Raw genomic sequence first — 24,060 nt, 5'->3', positions numbered from 1 at the left:
ATTAAAGTAAAATATCTCTTAAACAGTAGGAACTCTTGATAGTTCAGCAGATGAGCTCCCGAAGAATACATATTAGGGGGTTTTCAAAATTCTGGGCACCACCAAGTGGTGAAACTATATATCTCATTGCTTAATTAAATAGGGTATACAAATTCGGAATGCCTTATTTTTCTAGCTAAAAATTAATTCCTTTTATTTGAAAATTTTTAACAAGTCCTAAACAAAAACTTCAGATTGAAAGCTCAAAGAACACTTCTTGCTTTAAAGCAGTCTTGACTCATTTCTCCAGGAAGTTTAACAGAAAGTCACTGAATTTAGGGTTGAAAAAAATATTTACACTTTTCCACTCATAGCTTGAATTATTTTGGCAAAATATCACACATCATGGCTTAATGTTTTCAAGTGTCCCTAAATTCAGAATATCTCCAGAGTCTCCACATTTTGGGGAAATACAAAATATGGTCTGTACCATAAAAGGACAAATTATCTGTATGAAGTTATATATTGCTATTATAAGAATGTATTCATGTAGTGACAACAGAGTGATATAATTACTACAAAATGTCTTAATTTTCTTCTCTCTTTATAGATCAGATAAAAAAGAAAAAACATTTTGCTTTGCAAAAAAGGCTTTTCAACCTTATCTAAATCCCATCAAGAAGAAGAGCCATACCTGTTAAAAACAGAATGTAGGAAAGCAATTTAAAATATTCATTTTAATTACAAAAACATATAAACTTACATAATTTCAGTAAAACATATCAATAAAAGTGTAATTTTCATTGTCAAATTTCCAAAAAGGTATGGATATCATTAACAAGGATGAATTTTAGTATAGTTTTCTAGAAACATTTTCATTTCTCCAAATGCAAAGAAAACATAACTTGACTATTTTTCCACTTAGCATTCCAAGTAAGACAAATATTATACTTACACTGGAGAGCTCTTTGAATACTTTTTCCAAAGAAAAATACTCCATGAAAGTGGCGAAACCTTCATTTAGCCATAGGTCATTCCACCACTGCATTGTTACCAGATTACCAAACCACTGTGGGAAAAACAAAGTCCCAACCAACATGATAATTACATTCTCAGGAATATTCAAAAAACTGGCTGAACTGTCATATTAACTGTCCATAACCAGATTAAGATATTTTAAAAGTATACTGGTATTACAGTTCAAACAAACTATACTTGAATTAATCAGAGATTTGTAAAAGTTGTGTAAATTTCCTTTACAAGTAAAATAAAACTTTTAATATTTTACCTTAACTGAATGGGAAAAAAAGCAAGAAAGAGTACTAATATATTTATTAGTATATTCATCAATTTTAAAAACGGGCTATATAACATACCAAATAGGGATATAAAAACTTTTTTAGCTACCTCATGGAAATGAGGTTTCCTAGATAATGAAACTGACTTTCTAATATTAAGTTAATAGTATTATTTTCCATTATATCTACAACCATGCAGGTTAACTAAGAAAGTTTCTTTCTATGTGAGAGCTTTTCCTATCGTCAGGGGGTCCATGCTTTAGGTTTCTCCTCAATTGGCCAAGTCAGAGATAGCATTTGCATGATTCAAACCTGAATTCAAACAACATTCTTTAAGAAAGTTGTCATTTATATAAACAGGTGAAATTGGGAACATCTTTAAACGTTTTCTTCTATGTGGTAATAAAAAGAAAGAAAAAAATAATGAGACTCCCCTAAAAAAAGTATGTTAAAAATCTTTGAAATAAAAAGTGGTTGTAGGGTGTGCTAAGGTAGCCTATGATTTATTTAAAATTAGCAGCAAAAATCAAGTTGCAAGATACTAAAACAAAACACTTTACAGAATTATAACAGAAAATTTTCTAAGACTTATGCTAAACCCTGTTTCACTGGAAGATGTTTTATAAGTCCTAAAGAAGAAATAAGAGAGAAATACTCCCCAAGTGGCAATGGCTAGCCCTGGAAATAATAGATGTAGAAGAATCCACAAAGACACCTTTTATCTATGGCCCATTTATAACAGTGAATAAATGCTTCATATTCCAGCTTGCCAAGAAGTCTTCACGAGGGCTACCAAGTCCTACACAGATGTGTAGGTAGACAGTAAGCAGACCAATTCCTTTCCTGGTCTTCCTCCACAAGGGGCCCCTCATGACACCCTGAACCATACACAACCCTGGCAAGGACTTCACATCCAGAGCCCAGCAGAGACAAAGTATTGAAGAAGAGGGCACGTTGTATACTCATAAAATTTTCTTTCTTTTTCTCTGTGTCATTCAGAGATGCCTTCACACTTTACTCAGAACCTCTCTCTCCTACATTAACACAGAACCCCATTCTAGTAGAAGAAAAAAAATTAAATCTAGTCCTAACTGTGGATTTAAGAGTTGTCAGAGAAAGCGCAATTTAGGGAACCCACCTACAAAAAGTTACACTGAGAAGCTATAAATTGTTAGAGAAAAAGGATCTCAAAGAGATAGCGACTTCAAGCCCAAATGCTACTACTTATTAGCCATGTGACTTTGGGCAAATCATTTATTTAAGCAGATTCTCAAGTTTCTTCATCTGTAAAATGAGATTATTACCAATCTTAAGGTATTATAATGCTTTAAACATCCTATACAAACAAAAACATTTTCATTTGGAAATTAAATTTGTGCTAAAAAGTGCCTTTTTATTATAAGAGAAGGTAATTTTTTTAAAAAAAAGCTGAATAATTAGTAACATCTACATGTACTCTAAAGCTCTAGTATACGAAGTAGACATAATTATAAGATATAAGAGCACTGGATGTTAATACCTGATGGGCCAGCTCATGAGCAATGATTTTAGTGACCAGTTTTCTATCTGTCACCGAAGAAGTATTATTGTCATACAGGAGAGTCTCTTCTCGGAAGGTTATCAAACCCCAGTTTTCCATTGCTCCTGCTTCAAAATCAGGAATGGCCACCAAATCTAGAGATAACAGGGAAAAAAAGTTATCAACTTTTCCTCACATAAGGCACACCCCCTAATTAAAACAAAATATGTTATCCATTGGCTTATCAGAAGACAGTGAGTTATTTTTATACTCCTTAGAAAGTGGAACCATCCTTATTCCTTTTTTTTTTTTTTTTTTTTTTTTTGGTACAGGGATTGAATTCAGGGATACTCAACTACTGAGCCACATCCCCAGCCCTATTTTATTTAGAGACAGGGTCTCACTGAGTTGGCTCAGTGCCTTACCCTTGCTGAGGCTGACTCTGAACTCCTGATCCTCCTGCTTCAGACTCCTGAGCCACTGGGATTACAGGCATGCACCATCCTTATTCTTGCTCTCCATACTCCTTAACTAGTTGTCAGCTGAGAAAGATTTGACCTCCTTTCAGGTGACTCACTGTCCCTTACCAAAGGAAAAAAAAAAATGCCTCCACAACCAATCAGCTTTCTAGAGCAAGAGGAACAAAATTCAGGGCCCATCCATATTGAGCTCTCTAGGAACAGTTCTACATTGAAAAGTACTAAAATCCTCTTGCTCTCCTGATTTCCCATTATGCAGTTTTTGTTATTTGAATTACAAAATTTCTTGGAAGTCAGTCAAATTTCAGACTAAGCCCTTAAGCTAATCGCACTTACATAGTACCTTTGCGACAGCCCCATAACTTATAAGTGTTTTAAGCTCCAAGTTATTTATATTCATAGAATGTAAATAATTTAATAATTATAATTTTTAAAGCATTAACAATGTTTCTGAGCTTTTAAAAGTAACTTTAGTAAAAACTATCTCTAAAAAACATTTGCAATACAAATCTTTATTACAATTGCAGTAAAAATCAGAAGTGTGGTGATTCTTACCCAATTTTTTAAGTGGATATTGAATTTCAAAATAGTTTTGATAAAACTCAAGAAGCTTCACAGTTGTTTCCAAGGCATGGTGAACTTGACCAATCTTTTCTGGCACAGTGTATATCGAAACCTAAAGGGAAACATTATATGTGATATAAGGAGAGATACAATTAAAATGCCACAATATTCAGGTGAGCACTGTCAGGACTGGCATACCTAAGAAATACAGAGTTGTATGAGATATTTTAGGACAGAAACTCTTGCTTATAATTCTTTTAGTCCCCATAGAGTTTAGTAAATCCCTTTCATATATACAACAATGTTCAAAAAATACCTTACTAATTCCTTTTCTTTTTGAAACTCTCATAACATCCCAAATAAATTAGGTTTGGTCATTTTATAGTAGTTTATAAGCACTTGCCCATTAAATTTTTTGATATTTGTCTTCTCCCATTACTTGCAGTTCTTTCTTTACTTACAAACTATGAAGAGCCTTAGATTTCAGTTTCATTTACATTCACATCATATGTATTTAACTTTTATCTTTTCATCGCCTATCATAGAGACTGACATCTAGCAAGCACTAAATACAGAGGAGTCACATATTGCTAGTAGAGTTAACTCTCAAGTTTACATACAAAATAGAAATGGCAGATTTACTGAAATTATATTGTAGAAAACTGATTATAAATCAAAATATTCTCTTCAAAAGTATGGCCACAATTTTTCTTTCAGTCTAGGACAACTTATTCTTTGCTTTTTTTCATTTGGGGCTTGTTTTTATGTCCCATTTTTTATATTTATATATAAATCATGTAAAACACATTTTGATGGCACATAGTAAGTGAAAACAACTAAGAGAATAACAGTTCATGTGTCTCATTGCCCATTCACTGCAGGACATGTGCTAAGTGGGAAAGAAGACAGAATCACCTGTATTATTTAAATGGGTATTTTCTCTTTTATGGGTTAAATGCTAAGTTAAATACATACGATGTGACTGTCAATGAAACTGAAATCTGATGAAAGGGTTCATTTATTCCCATTTCCAGAATAAAATGATCATAAAAAGAAGGTACTTTGGTATTTTCTCTTCCTTTTTACTTCTTTTTCTTTTCCTTAAAAGAACATAGCTAAGAGTTCTTACTAGAAATAAATCATCTCATCATTATAATTATTATCAAGCTTAATCTAAGAACAACAGAAGTAGTAAAAAATAAACAAAGGGGCCAGGGTTGTGGCTCAGCAGTAGAGTGCTCACCTAGCATCTGTGAGGTTCTGGGTTTGATCCTCAGCACTACATATAAATAAATAAAATAAAGATGTTGTGCCCACCTATAACTAAAAACAAAATTTAAAAAATAAAATAAAAAATAAACAGAGCAATCTATCTTAGCAAAGAAAGTCTTGAATAGAATTCTTGCCTTTGTAAGAGAATTCTAAACATTGTTGAATGGGGGCTGAGGGTGTGGCTCTGTGACGGAGACAGATTTAGCATGCCTGAGATTTAGTGTTGTTCCCCAACACATAAAACAACCCCCCCCCCAAAAAAAAAAACATTGTTAAATGGAAATCAACTGAGACTCAGGTCTCAAGACTTACAACTTAAAACTTCTTGCCCAACATCTTACAAGGACCTTATGGGAGATTTCTGAAAACACAACTATAAATATCCTTGATCAGCTCCCAAAGAAAAGGATTCTTTAAGATTGAGGAATAAAAGATTTGTTAGGTTCAATTTATCAGTTTTTTAAATTATTAAAAATGAACATTAGTTAACAAAAGCAAAAGCAGAATCAAGTTTCAGCCCCACCCTCCACCAAAACAATACTATGGACTGCAAGTTGTATAGGGACAGAAAATATTAGAGGTTTCATACTAAATTTTCTGAAAAATGCTGACTTTCCCAAACAAATAACTGAACAACAAAAAAGCATACATTCCTAAAATAAACAAACAGAAATAAGTCCATTCAAAATGATTGATTAGATGGGAAAGAATAATATGAATTGTGCATAATGTCCCAGGCTGGTGGAAAGACAATTGAGGTAGAAAAGTTTTTTGAGGAAATTTTGAACAGAGTCATGTTTCTATGAATATTAAAATTCTAACCACATGGATAAAACAGTTGAAGATTCTTTTAAATGTGGAGAGACACCACATGAGACTAATCATGATTAAATTTTGCTTCCAGCAATTAGTCCTGTATACAATAAAAATGAAGGCAGGCAGTGCAGTGGCAAAAAACAAAACAAAACAAAAACCTCAAGACAAACAAATAAAACAGTACATTTACAACTGGCCTAGAATTTTACAGGTAATTCTGGTATTCCTAAAAGCAGGGAGAGATTTAAGGAATGAAGAATGAATAGAAATAACAAATATTCTTTTTCAAGCCTCTGACACAGTCTTTATTATTACAGGTCACATGTAATAATCTACAGTCAACCGTGACTTTTTAGTTGCTTGGTAAGATTCACATTAATAAGAAAATCCCTATTGCCTTAATCCTTGACCTTGTTAAATTGAACTTGTGTCAAATATTATAAAATAGAAGGCAGTCTAAAGATTACAACATTTTAGCATAACAAAAATCCTTTGCTACATTCCAAGTTTTGAATAGTTCTGGTCACTATGTCTACATTTATTATTCATGTAATTTGGTATAAGACACAACATAGCTATTGGATAGTAAAATTTTGACTATAACTTGATATGCCATTTCAGGTCAATCTAACCTCTATGATTTCCTCATCAGTCACATGGATCTAATGCTTCATCCTCAGTCAACATATAAAATTAAAAAAAATGTTTATAAACAAGTGCCCACAATTAACATACAGAATTATTCCACATGTTACATTCTTCCATATTTCCTAAAAAAACAGAATAAATTAATAAAATTATTGTTTATTTATTAATGTTAATTCTTAAAAAACACATTTACTACTGGGTAGCACTAAAAATGAGAATATTTATATTTCATGCAAAAGATTTTACATATGATAAAAATAAAATGTACACTATTTATATATATTATATCTATAATAAATGGTTGTGTGTGTGTGTGTGTGTGTGTGTGTGTGTGTGTAATATTAGAATTGTAAAAGGTGATGTTCAGAGGATTAGAATGTAGTCTTCTTAAGGGTTAAAAGTTATTAAAGTGCATAAGAGGGATTTTAATCCAGGAAGACTCCAGGGTTCATATTTAACCACCATGTTTCTTCCTATTCCAAGCAAAAGGAAAAAAAAATCCAACTTATACCTTATATTCTTCTCTCTCAATCTCTTTCTTTCTACACACACACACATACACACAAATGAGGCATATATGTATGTTATGAATAATTTATCTTGGCTGTATGGGAGAATTAACATTGGAGCAACTGGAAAGATAGTTGAGCTTTGTAAGGGGAGCCTTGAATATCAGAATATCAGAATGATGAATTTGAATGTCATCCTACAGGTAGTAAGAAGCCAACATAGAAGATGAAAGGCGAGGCAAGAATGGAAGTAGGGAAGGAGGGAGGGAAATGGGGGATTTTAAAAGAGCTTTTTATTCTTCTTTATTTATTTTATGTGAAAATATTCACTTTATTAGGTCTCTGCTATAAAATTAGAGTATGAAAATATAATCAAATAATCATTTAAAAATGGGTATTAATGACAAAGAAAAACAGAATTACTTTACTAGAATGAATTTTGGCAAAATGTAGATAAATCAGACCGTTAAAAATCTTACTCATTTTCTATGAATAAACTCAATAAGGATTTGCTTTTCTTCTTTCATTCTTTCTTTTTTAAATGTTTTTATTAGTGCATTATAGTTACACATAATAACACAGATCATTTTGAAAAAATTGAATATGGAATATAACTTCTTTCACTTCAGACCCTATTACTTCCTCTTTCCCTCTCCTCCTCAACTATTTATTTATAGTTCTTTTTAAATTAGAGCTTTATAGATATACATAAAGGTGAAATTCACTGTGGTATTTTCATAGATGTACATAGCATAGTTTGGTCAATTTCATTCTGCAGTTCTTCCCTTTTCCCATCTATCCTTCTCCCTTAGTCCCCTTCCTGTGCTCCACTGATCTCCCTTCTATTTTCATGAGATTTTCTACCTTTGCCTTTCCCCCCTTATTTTGGTTTAACTTCCACATGTGAGAGAAAACATTCAACCCTTGACTTTTAGGGTCTGGCTTATTTCACTTAGAATAATGTTCTCCAGTTCCATCCATTTACCAGCAAATGCCATAATCTCATTTATGGCTGTTGATGGTACCTGGGCTGGTTCCATAACTTGGTTACTGTGAATTGCACTGTTATAAACACTAATGTACCTGTATCACTATAATATGCTGATTTTAGACCTTATGGAGAAATACCAAGAAGTGGGATAGCTGGGCCATATCCATTCCTAGTTTTTTGGGGCCTCTCCATATTGCTTTCTAGAGTGGTTGTACTAATTTGCAGTTCCACCAACAATGTATGAGTGTATCTTTCCCTCCCCCCATCCTTGCCAGCATTTATTATTTTTTGTATTCTTAATGATTGCTATTATAACGAGTGGGAGGTGTTTGTTTTGTTTTTTGTTTTTATGTTGGGGCTGAGCCCCACTGACCAATAAATACCTGGATCCCAGGGTTTGCTTTTTTAAAAAACCAGCATCTGTCTAATCATTTTAATCTACGCAATATGGTAGCCACAGGAACACTACTATAATACTTGAAATGTGGCAAATAAAACTGAGAAAATGGATTTTAAATTTATTTAACTTTAATTTACATCTAAATAATTATATAAGCCTAGTGACCACTATATTGTACAGTTCTAGAAACTTTAGTAATGATGTTTTACTAGATTTCTCTTATAAATGAAGAAACTTGAAAATTATTTACTTTCAGTTATTAAACCAATAGTAGAATTAATAATAAGTAAAACAATATTTGTGGTATAAAATGTCTGAGCATGATCTAAAAGCTTGCTTCTTTTCATAAGACCACCACAAGGAATCAATAAAGCCAGAATTCCTCTTAACCCACTCTGAAACAGGCTTTTGGACAATTACCACATCAACATACCAGGGTTCCATTTACATCCTGACTCAGGTTCTTCATCTCTCCCACAATGAAAGCAACCAGGTAAGTACTCATCTTCACACTCTCACAAAACTCATCCTGAACAAGTCCATCTTCCATAAGGACTGATGACTTCTACAGGCAAAGAGAAAAGATGACAGTTCTGTAACTACAGGAATGAATTAAATGACAAAGACACTGAGAAACTGAACATTCATATAGGAATATAGGAAATAAGAAGTGAAGATACTAGCATATTTTAATCTCAGCATGAGTTTCCAGACAGAGCATCGCCCTTAGTCTCAGTTTGTTCTACCATCCTTCGTAGTGAGGACATACTGAGTACAGCAAAATCCATGAATTTTTAGCTCCAAGATGGCTTTAAATAAATATAAGTAGTTGTTTTTCATCTTTAAAACTTCATTAAAACACAAATCTTTCTATACAACCTAGGAGGGCTCCACTTTACTGCTATAAATACATCCATAGAAGCAGAAACTACATCTGGGATATCCCTTGAATGATGTAAAAGGCTTTGTAGAGTTCCATGTTGAAGACTCCTATGAAGACTTAGTGGACTGGAAGATGGTAAGTCACAAATCCTGCAACTGCAGGATTTCCCAACCATGATACTAAGCAAGTTGGCATCCACCTCTTACAGAAAAAGACTAAGGTGAGGAGTATGGCTCGAAGTGGAGCTGTTGGAGTACAGTCTTAGTTAAGGACAAACCATGTTGGCTGCTGCCTAGAGGGGTGGGCTCCATGACTTGCTGGGTATGGCTGCTCCTCTCCACTAGCCACATGGGTTCCAGGAGGTTTCTATCAGGCCGCACACAGTCCCTCAGGTGTCTGAGACAACCAATGACCTCATGATTCTATTTAGAACTACTCTAATTGATTTCACCCCGCTGCTTCAAGAAAGAGGCTCCTATTCTTGTTGTTGACCTCCAAATTACAAGGATGTCAATTTTTTATTTACTGGTAAAATTATAAGAACAATTTTGATTAAATAAAATTAAATAACACTGTTTTGAATAGCAAATTCACTGTCTCTGATCTTGTACTACTTCACACTATTAATACCAGCACAACTTCAGTACACTTTGCATTTCCTACACCTACTTTCTAGGTCCAGCAGATCTTTCTCTTTCAAGTGCTCTACAGGCTGACTTCCCAACTGATTCCAACTAATATCTATATTCAAACTTATTTAAGTATTTTAAGTAATTCAAGTGTGTTTACAGAAAGAGAGCAAAAATCTTTCATTCAAGGAACACACAGTACCTTAGGCATATTTGATAAAGCAGTGTATTGCTCATCCCTTATGATCCTGATGATAAATGTGGCCTTAAATGCTGGTTCATCAAAGCAAGGAAAAGCAGATCTTGCTGCCAAGGGTTCAAACTGAGTTGCTGCAAAGTACCTAAAACAAATGCAAATTCAATCCAAAAGTTATTGACCACCTACTATACAAAGGCATCCTGCCAAGTACTAGGGTTGTTAAGATAAATATGGTACAATCCAGTCCCTAAAGGACCCACAATCAACTAGGAGAGGTAGAGGTTTATACAATACACAGAGGTATATCAAGTTGTAAATCATGTCCTGGCAGTAAAAAAAAAAAGCAGTGGGACAAGGGGTAGGAAACAAATTCTGACTAGTAGCTAAATACACTCTAAGGAAACTGGTACAAAGTCTGAAAAGGGCCTTAAAACATGGATATTTGAGCAGGCAGAAAATGGAAGAGAGTAGACTCAAGGAAGAGTGGCCAGCACAAGGAAAGAGAACAAGATATGTCCATTGCCTGGGGAAGCTGCTGAGTGTAGTTTGAAATGAAGCCAGGAAGGTAGGCTGCAGCTGGCCATGGAGGTCTTGGACAGGTGTCTGATGGAAGATCAATATGAAGGGTTGTCATTAATTGCCACTAATCTTTTGTACAGACTTTGGCTTCACTGAACTAAACTTCAAGTTCACAGATTACATCCTGATCAAGACTGAAAAATCTAGCTGTCCTGTAGTATTATGGTTTCCTTTACTCTCAGAGATGAATCAAAAATTTCCTCCTTCCCACACAGTAGCAACTATTAAGGCTATGACACATATAAAGTCCTCAATTATAGGCTGGGAGGAAAGTATAAAAAGACACAGGGGGGAAAATGAAGATTTCCAATTAGGTAGAGAAATAAAACAAATCTCCATTTGGGAGATTATCCAAATGGCCATAAAACAATCAGGGCAAGTATGCCCCTGTGGTGCATTCCCAGGCCATAAGGCATATTTACAGCCACTGTGTAGCAACCTTTCTTGCTTGGGGTTTAGTTTTCACTGTCAGATGATAAGTAAAAAAGGAACAGTGTGGAAAGTGGAGTCTGAAGACCCAAACTCTACAATTTCTCAGCTATGTAACTTTGGGCAAATCAATGACAGGATTCCCTTCCAAACACCCAAGGTATTTGAGAGAATTACATAAGACTAATCATAATAAAAACTATTTATATGCCACAAAGTCCTATATTAATATTTATTAAAAATACTAGATCACCACAATTCTTCTTCCACACTTAAATTTACTGTATTTTTTTCTTGGTAAGCGTGTGCCCAAATGACTGTTTCTAATTGGGTAAGCTGCAAAAAAGATAGCAATCAACATATGTGAAACAATATAAACATATCAGTGTTCTAACATTCTATTTCTTTACCCTGCCCCCAATGTTCTTACCTAGTTAACAGAAGGACCACAAGGGACCAGGGAATAAAGTTTTATTTTATCTCTACTACTATTTAGACAGGAGCCTACTTATGGATTAAAATTAAATCATAACTCTAAGACAAATAAAACCTTAGGTTACTATTAAAAGAGATGGAATTATAACTATCTCATACAAAAGTCTCTTTGAGAAAGCTGCTTCTTAATGATATTATAATCTGTTCTATATAGGCTGAATACTTTGAAGCACATTCTTTTATTGGTGACTATGTTTGCTTTCAGAAAGTTAGTTTCAGAGCTTCCTCAAGTAATGCTCAAGACAATTAACAAATTAGGTGGTGGTCAGGTAAGAGAATTCTAAGTACTAGGGATAACAATGTGCAAAGGAGGTGTACACTAGGGAAGCACTATATCACAGTGGCTAAGAATGTCCCTGTGTCATTCAAATGACATTGGTTTTTAGTTCCCACTCTGCCATCTGCTAGCCATAGATGTCAAATGAGTTGCTTTATGTGCCTCATTTTCTTCAGTTATACAATGAATATGCTAATATCTACTTCTTAGTGGGGTTGAAAGGATAAGAGGATAAGGGGATAATGCAACAGTTTCTGCACTTCAGCTCCCAGTAAATATTGGCTTTTATTTCATTGGATTTTCAGGAAAGTACACACAAAGTTTAATATAACAGGTAAGAGCTGTGAGGAAAACAAGGGCCAGAAATGAAAGGCCTTGAACTAAACCACTTTAGAAATGAGGAAATGCTGAAGGATTATAAGCCAAAGATCAGGATGGTCATCTAAATTTATAGAAACAAATACAGAAATATGAGTAAGCATAGGAACAAATCAACATCAGTATGAAAAAATGGAGGCTGTGGGGAAGATTGTAGTAATATTACAGATCAGGAGATCTGTTAAGAGGATGCTTCAAGAGTTCAAGAAAAAGACTGAAGGATGAAGAAACAAACAAAATAACTTCCATCTTAAATTTGTCTGCTAGTTCTTTTAGTATCATTTTGTCACCTAGAATCTTAAGTCTGTCATCAACAATTTCTGTTTAACTGCAAAGTTACTACTCACTGTCCCCTACTTAGAGCACACAGGTAGTTTCCTTACCACACATAGTGGCCATACATGGTGTTACATACGTGCTGATTTTCTAATCAAGGAATACATATCTTAATTACTTTATATACTAGTTTAAATATTTTTTTCTAATTATACATCAAAGAGAAGAAAGTATAAAAACTTTTCCAGTAGAACTAAGCATAATCAACAGTGAAAGAAAAAGAAAAACTGCTCAAAATTATAAGTAAAATGTATAAATAATAAAATATTAAAAGGTATAAATAATCTTCTAAACTTGTACCTTTACCAAGATATCATGTAGGGCCTTCATTACTCTAACAGGTATGCTAATGAACCTACATTTTTATAATAGTGGTTTCAGAGCTTCTTCAAGTAATGCTCAAAACAATTAACAAATTAGGTGGTGGTCAGGTAAGAGAATTCCAAGCGCTAGGGATAACAATGTACAAAGGAGGTGTAAACTAGGGAAGCAATGTATCACAGTGGCTAATTTATTTTAAGATTTTAAAATACTATTTTAATACTGTATTTTTTAATTTTGAGAACCATGTTCCATTTTTCTAGCATGTTCTACATGGATTTGTTTATCATTGGATTTTCAGGAAAGTGCACTTGAAGTTCAATATAACCAGTCCATGGTAAGAGTCAATAGTCATACCCAAAATCACCTTACTCTGCTACACAACATTCATGCTTCCCATCATATAGTAATAGGCCCAAGGACTCTGAGGCAATGATTTAATCAGATGAGATGGTTAGGGGCTTGCACATTAACTCATTCTTTTTATGTACATCCTATATTTCTTAGGGATGATGATGACTATAAAAAGGGGACTAAAATCAAGAACTCCAAACTGCCACTTCAATTATAAATTTTTGTTCAATGTCAAATATATGAATTGAAATGTAACAACAGAATTGTCGTTTATTTTAAAAGTATTATATATAAAGCTGTGAAAGTGGGCACGCCTATAGTCCCAGTGGCTTGGGAGTCTGGGACAGGAGGATTGCAAGTTCAAAGCCATCCTCAGCAAAAACAAAGTACTAAACAACTCAGTGAGACTCTTTCCCTAAATAAAATACAAAATATGGCTGGGGATGTAGCTCAGTGGTCAAATGCCCCTGAGTTCAATCCCTGGTACCCTCCTCTCACAAAAAAGTATTATATAGAAAGAAAAACTAAAATTACTTACTGAAGAGAAGTATAGATACTGCTTTTCCTGTTTCTTCATTTAAGAAGGATCAAAAGGTTTTCTTAAGATAGGTTTAAAATATTCATTTCTAACTATTTCTCATAATACATCAAGAAACATTAGCCAAATTGCCTGCATCAGTAATTCATATACTGGTACTCCAATTGCATTGAGCACATATGACAAAGACTTTGTGCACATAAGAGAACTGACATAACCATTTATGAATAACCTATATACAGTGTGAAATCTATCTTTTTGGAAATTCCAGCTATATGCTATGAATTAAAGGGAGAAATATATCATCCAAATAAGTAGCTGAATACGTTTGTGCTTTGTCTCACCTTTTTTTTTTTATAAATTGAAACAGAGTTTCTCCTAGACTTTTTTAAAATTTCCATCAGAATCCAATAGTCAAACTAGAATTTTCTTTAAAAAGTAAACCAGTAAAGATAAGGGTACTAAAAATTGCATATATAAGCATACCATGCTTTGTGTCCTCTTTCTCCATCTGACTAAGCATGTCCTAAAAATTCTGCACATAGGTCTTAAAGAATAATCCATTTTCCTCTTTATTCTGCTTCCTATAGAGACTTCATAGGGTGATAGAAAATTAGAATCATAGAATAAGTAAACCAGTAATAGCTGAAGATAACTTAAGGTTTATGATGCAGAATATAACTGACAAAAACTTTATCTAGCCCCTTCCATGAGCAAACTCCTACCCTGCACCCCACGATGATATATACTCAAAGCTTTGCCGAAGAGTAATGATATATTTTCCCACACCACCACTCTATTGGGCACCTAACTTCTTAAATTAAAAAAAAAAAAATTCAGTTAATAGGTCTGTTGTGGAAAAGGGATCCATATTGCTGAAGTCATCATACAGAATAGAAAAGGCTACATACTTTTTCTCATTGCTTTCATCTGTATAGTTGACACCATAAAACCCATAATAAGAACTAGATATATTCGCTGAATATTCTATCTTCATGGTATAATTGTGTCCTGCTAGAAGGGCTTCAGGGGCAACAATGGCAACTTGCTCATGATATGGATATTCCAGGATTTCAACTTCTTTTTCTTGACTTGAAAGTGCTGACATAAAAGTCACTCTTGAAATATTATGACCTGTGCTATGAAGAATGATATTCCATGTGGTCTGAAGAGCCAGAACTGAAATTGTCACAGAACCCCTGAAAGTCATTGAGGTTAGGTTTGGGTGTAGGTGAAGTTCATAGCGCTGTGGCATAATGGCAGTGGGAAGCCTAATTTGTGCCCATGGAAATAACTTCCCATTTGTTGCAATTGGCTGAATTAGTTCCATTGACTGATTTTTTTTATGGCAGCCTTCTTTGGTAAAGGTACATCTAGGCAGTAGGTAAATCACCATGATTACAGAGACAGCAACCACAATGACAAAAACACAGACCACCAAGGTCCTTGCAGAGGGTACTGAACAGGCCCCATCTGGACTCTGCCTATAGCCAGCTGCACTGTTCCGAAGGCCTGAGCTTCTGTTCATGAAGGACATGCCCAGTAGTTTTGCAGATGACTCATAATCCTCTTCATCCTCGTCCATCTCATGTTCACCAAGACCTCGCACCAGCAGTCGGGAACCCCGGGGCTCATATTCCACCTCATCAGGCTCTAGAGGATGTAAACAAGGTTCTTTGGCTAAGTCCACCACATCTGGCTCTTCCTCAAACATGCTATTTTCAATCATATTCCTGGGGAGCTGAAGTCGATCTAAAAATCCAAACATAAGGACAGGCATAGAGTTAAGGAACAAAGTTTATAGTATGATGTTTTCTAGCAAAAACACTTAATGTAAGATATTTTTAACTTACTAAGACTTATTTCTATCTCAGAGCTACTGAATTAAATGTTTGTGACTTCCTTGAGTCATTAATTAAAAACCCACACATAAATAAAACATTCCACAGTATAAAGTAAATAAATAAATAGGCTAAAATTAAAAAAAAATACAACTGAGATTACAGATTAATTTTCTTCATATATTCCTACCCAACAACCTGGGCTCCTGCTCTAGGCTTTAGAGTGGCTGCTTTGGCCTGCCTGGTTGTGTCTATCCCCACAGGGCCAGGAGTCAACAGGATCAAAGGGACGTACCCACCCCTACAGTCCATGCCCTTCTTCTGGGGTTTGAACACCTGGACCCCAGAATTCCTGCCCCAAAAACCTTGAGTCTCCTTTCAGGGTCTTTGTTTCTCTCTTCCCTCCCTGAGTTTCAATCCTCCTGGGGAGTAACACAAACTGGTCACCCTATTTCTAGACTCCAGTGGTGAACAGGATGGACTATTGTCCTCTGCCCCCCAGAAGAGGGCTGCTATTGTCCCATACCAAACTGAAAATAGCAAGTTATATGGAAAATTTTCATAAGCAAGAAGTAATACAAATTATATGACAAAAATCTCTAAATATCAGATAAAACTACAATTCAACCTGTTTTCCACACTTGTATAAACATTCAGAAGTACAAAATACTCCCATCTGCAATAGCCACACTACACCATGAGTATTAGTGAGTCTTGGGGTAGGAAAGTAGTGGAAGCTTTCAAAAACTACAAAGAACACTCTCTCCAATTTGCCAAGAATCACTGAGAAAAGTGATACCCTTCAAAAAGAAGAAGGGTAAATAACCATCATATATCAATACTTTTTAGGATTAGACCATTCACTGTACTTTATTTTAAAATCATAAAATTTCAGCTTTTAAGAAGTTATCAAATTGAATCATCCTTTCCCTACAAGGCACTTATACATATCATTTCTAGGACTAACAACAATTATATGAAGTGGCAAGCATTTTATTTCAGACATGAGAAAACAGAGAACAGAAATGGGTTGATTTATTTTCATAGATATATAGTGATTTAGTCATAATACTAATATTTGAGCCCAAGTTTAAAAATTATGATTTCAAATTTTATTATAATGCATCCTGCTACTCAATTCAATAAAAGGTGACAACTTAGTAACTAAACAAGGTCAACTCGTATTTAATGAAATGAAGTACTGATAAATATCAGGGTAAAATTTTGCTACTCAGAGCATGATATACAGACCAGCAGCAGCCACATCATATTTTACCTTGTTAAGAAAAGCACATTCTCACGTCCCCTCCCTGGATGTTGCCAGTGCATGCTATCCTTCATGCATCTTTTTTCCTCTGCTCCTTCTGCCTGGATATCATTTCTCCTTGCTACCTCAGTTCACCTAGTGAACACCTGTTATTGCATAACTCAGCTTAACTTGCTAGAATATAAATGAAGTATTGTTTATTTTCCCTTTTTCTTTATTACTTTTCAAAAACAAATTTTCTTTTCCTTTTTACCTTATCCATTTCTGCTTTGTGGAGTATCAGTGAGAGTGCCTTTTCTTATCTATTCTCCATCATGAACTTTGTAAAGGAAATACTATTTTAAAGTTTTCTTTGAAAAAAATTTAATCATTTTCTAGCTGTGGATTTGTGCCATATCCTGTGAGTGGTCTAAAACTGGAAGGGGGTTACAACACCCCACTTCTGAGAATAATCTTCTAAGCTTCCAACAATTTTCAGCTTCTTATGACAAAGTTTATTTTGTTTGATAATTTAGTTGATTTGGGGTCATTTACTTAATTAATAGAGCAAATAACTGTTATACTTAAATCCTTTATTAAAAGTTTTTTAATGAACTCTTACTGTTTAGAAATGTTCTATGGTAGTTTTTTAGTACCTGGCACAGTGCTATAATTTAGCTGCTTATTTTGTTATTAAAAAAAGGTCTAGAAGCCCTTTAACTTTTTGCCTAATGTGTGACGATTATGCTCCCTTATGTATTTCTCTACGTGCTTTCTTCTGTGTCAGATCGGAATAGACAACAATGGGGGCTGGTCGATCTACTTTTATTTAATAAATTTCTAACTAACTATAGTAGAGTCTCAGTATAATATTTATAGTATTCCTTTTCCTGAATTCTGTCCCCTTAAAACTTTGTTTTCACTTGATTCTTCAACCACATCCTATTCAAAGCCAAGGGGGATAGTCCATAATTTGACCATTTACCAACTCCTGTCTGCACTTGGTCAACAAGTCTTCTGAGAAGTGCTTAGTTAGGTGCCTGACAAAATCCAGAAAACTTATTCCTTATTAAATACCCAATTAAATTAATATTTAAGGAGAATTTTAGAAATGGAGCATATTGAATCATCAACTATATTCTATTGCATGTTAGAAGCACACTTACTGGTGTGTGTAATCATTTAAAGTTAAATATAGCAAACTATTGGAAATTACTTTTATTATAGGTAGCTCACAAAGACTGTACTTCAAGCCTATTTAAAAAGAAAATGTAAACTATTAATTTGATTCTTAAATCAGTACATTTAATTTCAGCATAAACTATAATATAATGCTTGATTGTTTCTTGTTCTAAAGGGTGTATTCCTTTTGAAAGATACACTATCTTTCAAAAGAAACAGGCGATTATCTAAAACCTCTCAAATCTACACATGCATGCTATTTATAAGCCAAAAGCTCCTAAATGAAATATTTTGGTTTTAAATAATATGGACCCATGTGGTTACAATTTTTTAAAAGTGAAGACATTTCTTTATATCAGATACTGTGAACTATCTTGATGTTCTTCACAGACCAGTACCAAAACATAAACTATTCATTTTCCATTTGTGACAGGATACACATGGAAGTTTAGTATTCAAAAACATTTACTTCAATTTGACAGAGTAATTTTATGTCTGAACTTAATAATTTTTGAAATAGAGCTTATTTTTTCAAAATATTTTTTAATTGTAGATGGACACAATACCTTTATTTTATTTGTTTTTCTTTTATGTGGTGCCGGGAATCAACACAGTGCCTCACACATATTAAGTAAGTGCTCTACCACTGAGCCACAACCCCAGCCCCTAGAGCTTATTTTTGCATGTCTTTTTTCATTTCATTTTTCTAGTGATAAATTTTTAAGTGCTACAAATTTCTATAATAGATTGAAAATAAAGCAAAACAAAACAAGAAACACTGCATCTTCAAAGAAGCAGTGGGGTAGACTGTCACCAGAGTGACCAGTCAGGTCAAGATAAAGTTCTCAACCATGATAATAAAACAGTGGGAGTGAAGAGAAGGGAACAAGTCATGGTAAAGAGGTAGAATCCCAGGAATTAATACTCGCTTGGGCTGGATGGGCCAGGAGAGTAGAGGAATAGAGGGAAGTTGATGTCAAGTTCTATACATGATCCAGCTTGTTTGCATAGCTGGAAGAAGGAAAGCCAATCACTGAGATTGAAAATATAGGTTTTTATATTAATATAATCTCTCTCTCTCTCTCTCTCTCTCTCTCTCTCTCTCAAAAGAAAGGAGTAAAAATAGTAATTCTTGGATGGCTTTTAGCATGGGACATGATATACTTAATATACTTGTCAGACAGTGGGGTAGAAATGTTTGATTATTAGCATATTATAGAATTCAAGGCCTGATTTTACAGGTAAAATTTTATAGGAGATAAAAGAGCCAGGATTTGACTGTTTGATCTTCAACAGGTTAGGCTCCATTCCCTCACTTATAAATGTGAAGAACATTACTGTTTTGTAGGACTGTCATAAGGATTATATGTGGATCTGTGGCTCAAAAGAGGGATGAGGGTGAAAAATTAAGATTTCTAAATCCTGGGTATATATAATTCAAACCATGCAGATGAGTGAGACTACTGAAAAGGGAAGAAGAGTCAGGGAGCATTAGCTTTAAAAGGGTGGGACACAGCAAGAGGGGCAAAAAATAAGAATAAGGAAGAATGGACCAGAGGTAGGAAAATTATGAGGGTAGCACCCCAGAAATTGAAGGAAGGGTTTCATGAAGGAAGTGCTCAATATTAAATATCTTTAAAGGGCCAAATAAAATGAGGCCTAGAGAGGCTTCTACGTTTGTCAACCAGCAAACCAGTGATTTCTGTGAGGCACTTTCAAGGGAGCAGCAGTAGTAGAAGCCTGTTTGCAGTTGCCCAAAGAAAGAATGAAAAGTGAGCAAGGGAATAGAAGGGCTGTAGACTGTTCTTTCAAGACACATAGTGAGAACATAGAGTTCTCTCAAGACACATATTTCTGTGAGAAAAGAAAAGAAAGATAAAAAGTGGAAGTGGAAGGGCAAAAGGGAAAATACTGGAGTAATATCCAGAGGGGAAGAGAGGTCACAAGAACTCCAACAGAGAGATTATCCTTAACTGCAGCCAGACACTCTCCCTCTGACCCTGGGGGACAAGAGGTGAAGGCTGAGAAGAGGCATGTCCAGGTGTGGGTCAGCAGAGAACCTTTCTGTTCTCTGGGACAGCAGAAACAAGGTCTTGTGCCCTGAGCTTCTAGCAACTATTAAGAAGGCAAAGGTGATTGAGGAGAATAAGAAATCACGGGTACCATGGAAGAGGATCAGGGAGTATGAATCCGGGTCAAAATATGCCTGAGATATTCTATTAAAAAAGCAGGTGGAATTTGACCACCAGTCTTTTTAAATATCTTTAGCAATGCTTACCAGCCCAGGTCCAAAAAAAGAAAAAGAATGTGATATATAGATCACATAAAAATAAATAAAAGATATTTAAAACCTAGAAGAATCAAATTGTTACTCCAGGGCTACATATGAGTGAAAAGACAAGGGCATGTGTATAGGACAAAAAAAAATGATGCCATGGCACATAACACAGAGAGCAAACTGAAGCAAATTGAAAAGGAACAAACTTCCCACAGGCTGTAATCCTTCTAAACTGCCAGGGAAATGAAATGTGTTTTCAAAATAACAAGCCAAAACAAGCCAAAAGAGAATAGGCCTGATCTAAATAAATAAGTCTTTTTGGGCAGACACAAGGCTTGCTATATTCAAATGTGGCCCTAACAATAAAGCATTACTTTTTTTCTGAGGTCTTTATGACATATTTATAGAAAACTAAAAGCTTCAAGGGTGAGATAGCATTGACATCTTCCACATCATTTCCAAATGCAAACTTCATTAAATTTCCAAAGAGATGACTAATTATCAAAAAAAGTAACTATTTCTCTAGTGAGAATTTCTCAAAAAGGGATTTTATGTTGAAGAAGTTTAGGCTTAATAGAAAAAGAAAAAAACTAGAACAAGTGATTTTTTTCATGCAAAGATCTAATCAGACAGAACATTATCCAGTCACCCTAACCTGCACTCAAAGAAAACCTCTTCCCATTGGTCACTGTACTCATATTAAGTTCTAAGTTTAGATATATCATTATATCACCAGAATCTAATGGGCAATCCCAAACAGAGAACAAGTGTATATAAACAGTCCTTTTCTCTAACACACCATTTCCTTACATTTCAATGTATTAAGTATTACTATAAAACACAAACAGAAACTCCTGCATGGATTACTACTTTCCCTGTAGCAGATAGTACTTTGTTACAAACCACAAGATCGTAAGGCTGGATGCATCATCCAACTAAAGTCCTACTTCTGGCTACCATACTTACAACTCAATTATTGTCTCCTTTGTGAAGAGAGAAGTAAACAGGTGACTAGTGGTGGGAGGCAGAAAGATTACAGAGAAATGATTCATTCCATGAGTACCATAAGTTCATTTTACTTTTTTTTCACTCTAATCATAAGAGACCAAGATTCACTTTTACCAGTTGGGTGTGAGTACACACCTATAGTCCTAGATACTCAGAAGCTGAGGTGGAAGGATCACTTGAGACTAGGAGTTCAATACCAGCTTGGGCAACATAGTGAGACTCCTTTAAAAAAAAAAAAAGAAAAGAGAAAGAAAGAAAAAGTTTACTTTTCCCTTTTAAATTACCACTAAAGTTTACTTCAACCCCTTAAAATTTCTGTGGGAGACTTCTACTTCCAATATGACAGAGTAATTTATTCCAGATTATTTTTTCTTTCATAAACTATTAAACTAGACAAAATGATGCAACTGTTTCACATACTGTAAAAGGCAAAACAAAATGTGACTTCAGAGAGAAGGAAAAGGTGAGCCCACAATCACTCTGATTCTCTGCCTTCGGTCACTATGTAGCATGACAAGCTGAAGTTCAAGTACAGCACAGACAAGGGCACTGGGGAGAAGTAGCTGTGCAGAGAGGCCAGAGAAGTTTACAAGATTTCCTGAGAGTCCCCAGCCAAATGTAGGAGGAATACAAGTAAGTGGCTCCAATAAAGTTAAAATGAAAAAGAAATACTAGAGGTCAAAGCAGTATAGGGAAACGTTGGCAGTCCAACCTAGCCAGAGCGAAAAGAACTCATTAACACCTTGGGCTTCACCTTGAAATGGCCCTCAATTTAGGAGCAAAAGTCACACCCTCACATAAAGCCTACTGTACACCAATATTATCAAAGCCTAAAACCCAAGCTCTAATGATATCCACATTGAAAGAAGAATCTGAGGATGACTCTTGTTAAGTGAAAGGGGCCTGAGAATTACCTTGGGCTTTCCACAGATCTGTCCTAACAAAATTTAAAACTAAACCTATAGAAGGTGATCAGACAGTAACAAAGTTGCTGACTAAAATAAAAACAAACATATATATATATATATATATATATATATATATATATATATATATATACACACACATATATGTGTGTGTGTGTTTAACATAGCATCTCTATAATATATCATCAGTACAGTCCAATACGTAATTTAAAAATTACTAGTCATTCAGAGAAATAAGAAAATGTGGCTTGTAAGCAAAAAGATCTCATTAGAAATTAAGATGGCCCAAATATTGCATTTAGCAAAATCATTAGCACAATTATTATAAATATGGCCCAAAGAATATTATATATGATATAATATAATATATGCATATCTATATTATAAATATGGCCTGGGGTGGGGAGAACATTTTTAAAGGAGAATATGTGACTAGATAGGAATTCTCAGGAGAAGAATTGAGACTATTAAAAAAAAAAAAAAAAAAAAAAAAAAGAGGGCTGGGTCTGGTAGCACATGCTACTCCAGTGGCTTGGGAGGCTGAGGCAGGAGGATCACGAGTTCAAAGCCAGCCTCAGAAAAAGCAAGGCTCTAAGCAACTTTGTGAGATGCTGTCTCTAAATAAAATCCAAAAAAACAGGGCTGGGGATATGGTTCAGTGGTTGAGTGTCCCTGAGTTCAATCCTGGTATCCACGCTCCCCCCCCGCCCCCCGCAAAATAAATAACAAGAGGGGACTAGGGATGTAGCTCAGTGGTAGAATACTTGCCAAGCATGCATGAAACCTGAGGTTCAATCCCCAGTAATTAAAAAAAAAAAAGGTGGGGGATGAAAATTGTAGGAATGAATAGTTGAATAACTCAAATGAAAACAAACACACACACACACCGAATGAACCTAACTGCAGGTTGGAAGTATCACTGCAGACCAGAGATAGAAGGGAAAAAAAAATACTTCACAGAGCGTTAGAAATTACCAATTTGACAAACAAATGGTTAAAGAAAGAAAAATATGGCATTACATAGTTGTGAAACAATATCAGATAATCTAACATATATATACTGGGAGCCCCATAAATAGTTTGATGTTGAAAAAAAATCTCTAAAAAATAGCTAAAATTTCTAAGTTGAACTCATTTTGTCTCATCATCCCAGATGTAGAACATCTATAAAAACTTAAATTAAGCAACAAATAAAACAATTCTGGTAACTCTGAAATCATATCTGAATATTTATTATAGTCTTGGAATTGTAAACTTGGGATTCAAGGGTTAACAAAGAACACCATTTACCAGATCCAAAACGTTCAAAAACTTCAAAGAGAATAAATACAAACAAATTCATATCTAGGCATATCATGGTCAAACCGCTTAAGATCAAAGATAAAGAGAAGATCTTTAAAGAAGGCTGAAAACAATGCATACATACAAGAGTAAAACATATAAAGAACGTTAACTTCTCCTCACCATAATGGGAGCCAAAAGATTCAGAATGACATTTTTAAGGGGCTGGAAGAAAAATACCGTCAACTGAGCATTTCAAATTAGTTAAACAGGATAGAATAAAGGTATTTTCAGATTAATTAGAGCTGACAGATTTATTAGAAGTTATCATACCAGGATTTTTTTTAAAAAAGGGAGAGAGAGAGAGAGTTTTTTAATATTTATTTTTTAGTTTTCGGCGAACAC

General features: G+C 34.6%; 1 protein-coding gene across 1 annotated transcript in view; it reads right to left on the bottom strand.

The window, feature by feature from the left end:
* Positions 1 to 24,060, bottom strand: part of Lnpep (leucyl and cystinyl aminopeptidase) — an 88,331-nt gene that overhangs the window by 32,947 nt on the left and 31,324 nt on the right. Inside the window, exons 2-7 of the mRNA XM_005326140.5 lie at positions 14,805 to 15,645; positions 10,190 to 10,328; positions 8,909 to 9,040; positions 3,831 to 3,951; positions 2,797 to 2,951; positions 935 to 1,048 (exon numbers count right to left, since the gene is read on the bottom strand). Coding sequence (XP_005326197.2) covers positions 935 to 1,048; positions 2,797 to 2,951; positions 3,831 to 3,951; positions 8,909 to 9,040; positions 10,190 to 10,328; positions 14,805 to 15,645 — 1,502 coding nt within the window. The remainder of the gene's footprint in view (positions 1 to 934; positions 1,049 to 2,796; positions 2,952 to 3,830; positions 3,952 to 8,908; positions 9,041 to 10,189; positions 10,329 to 14,804; positions 15,646 to 24,060) is intronic.

Source organism: Ictidomys tridecemlineatus, chromosome 1 (genome assembly GCF_052094955.1).
Source record: "Ictidomys tridecemlineatus isolate mIctTri1 chromosome 1, mIctTri1.hap1, whole genome shotgun sequence".
Lineage (NCBI taxonomy): Eukaryota > Metazoa > Chordata > Mammalia > Rodentia > Sciuridae > Ictidomys > Ictidomys tridecemlineatus.
The sequence above is the reverse complement of the archived record's forward strand: the minus strand, read 5'-3'. Positions and strand labels throughout refer to the sequence as shown.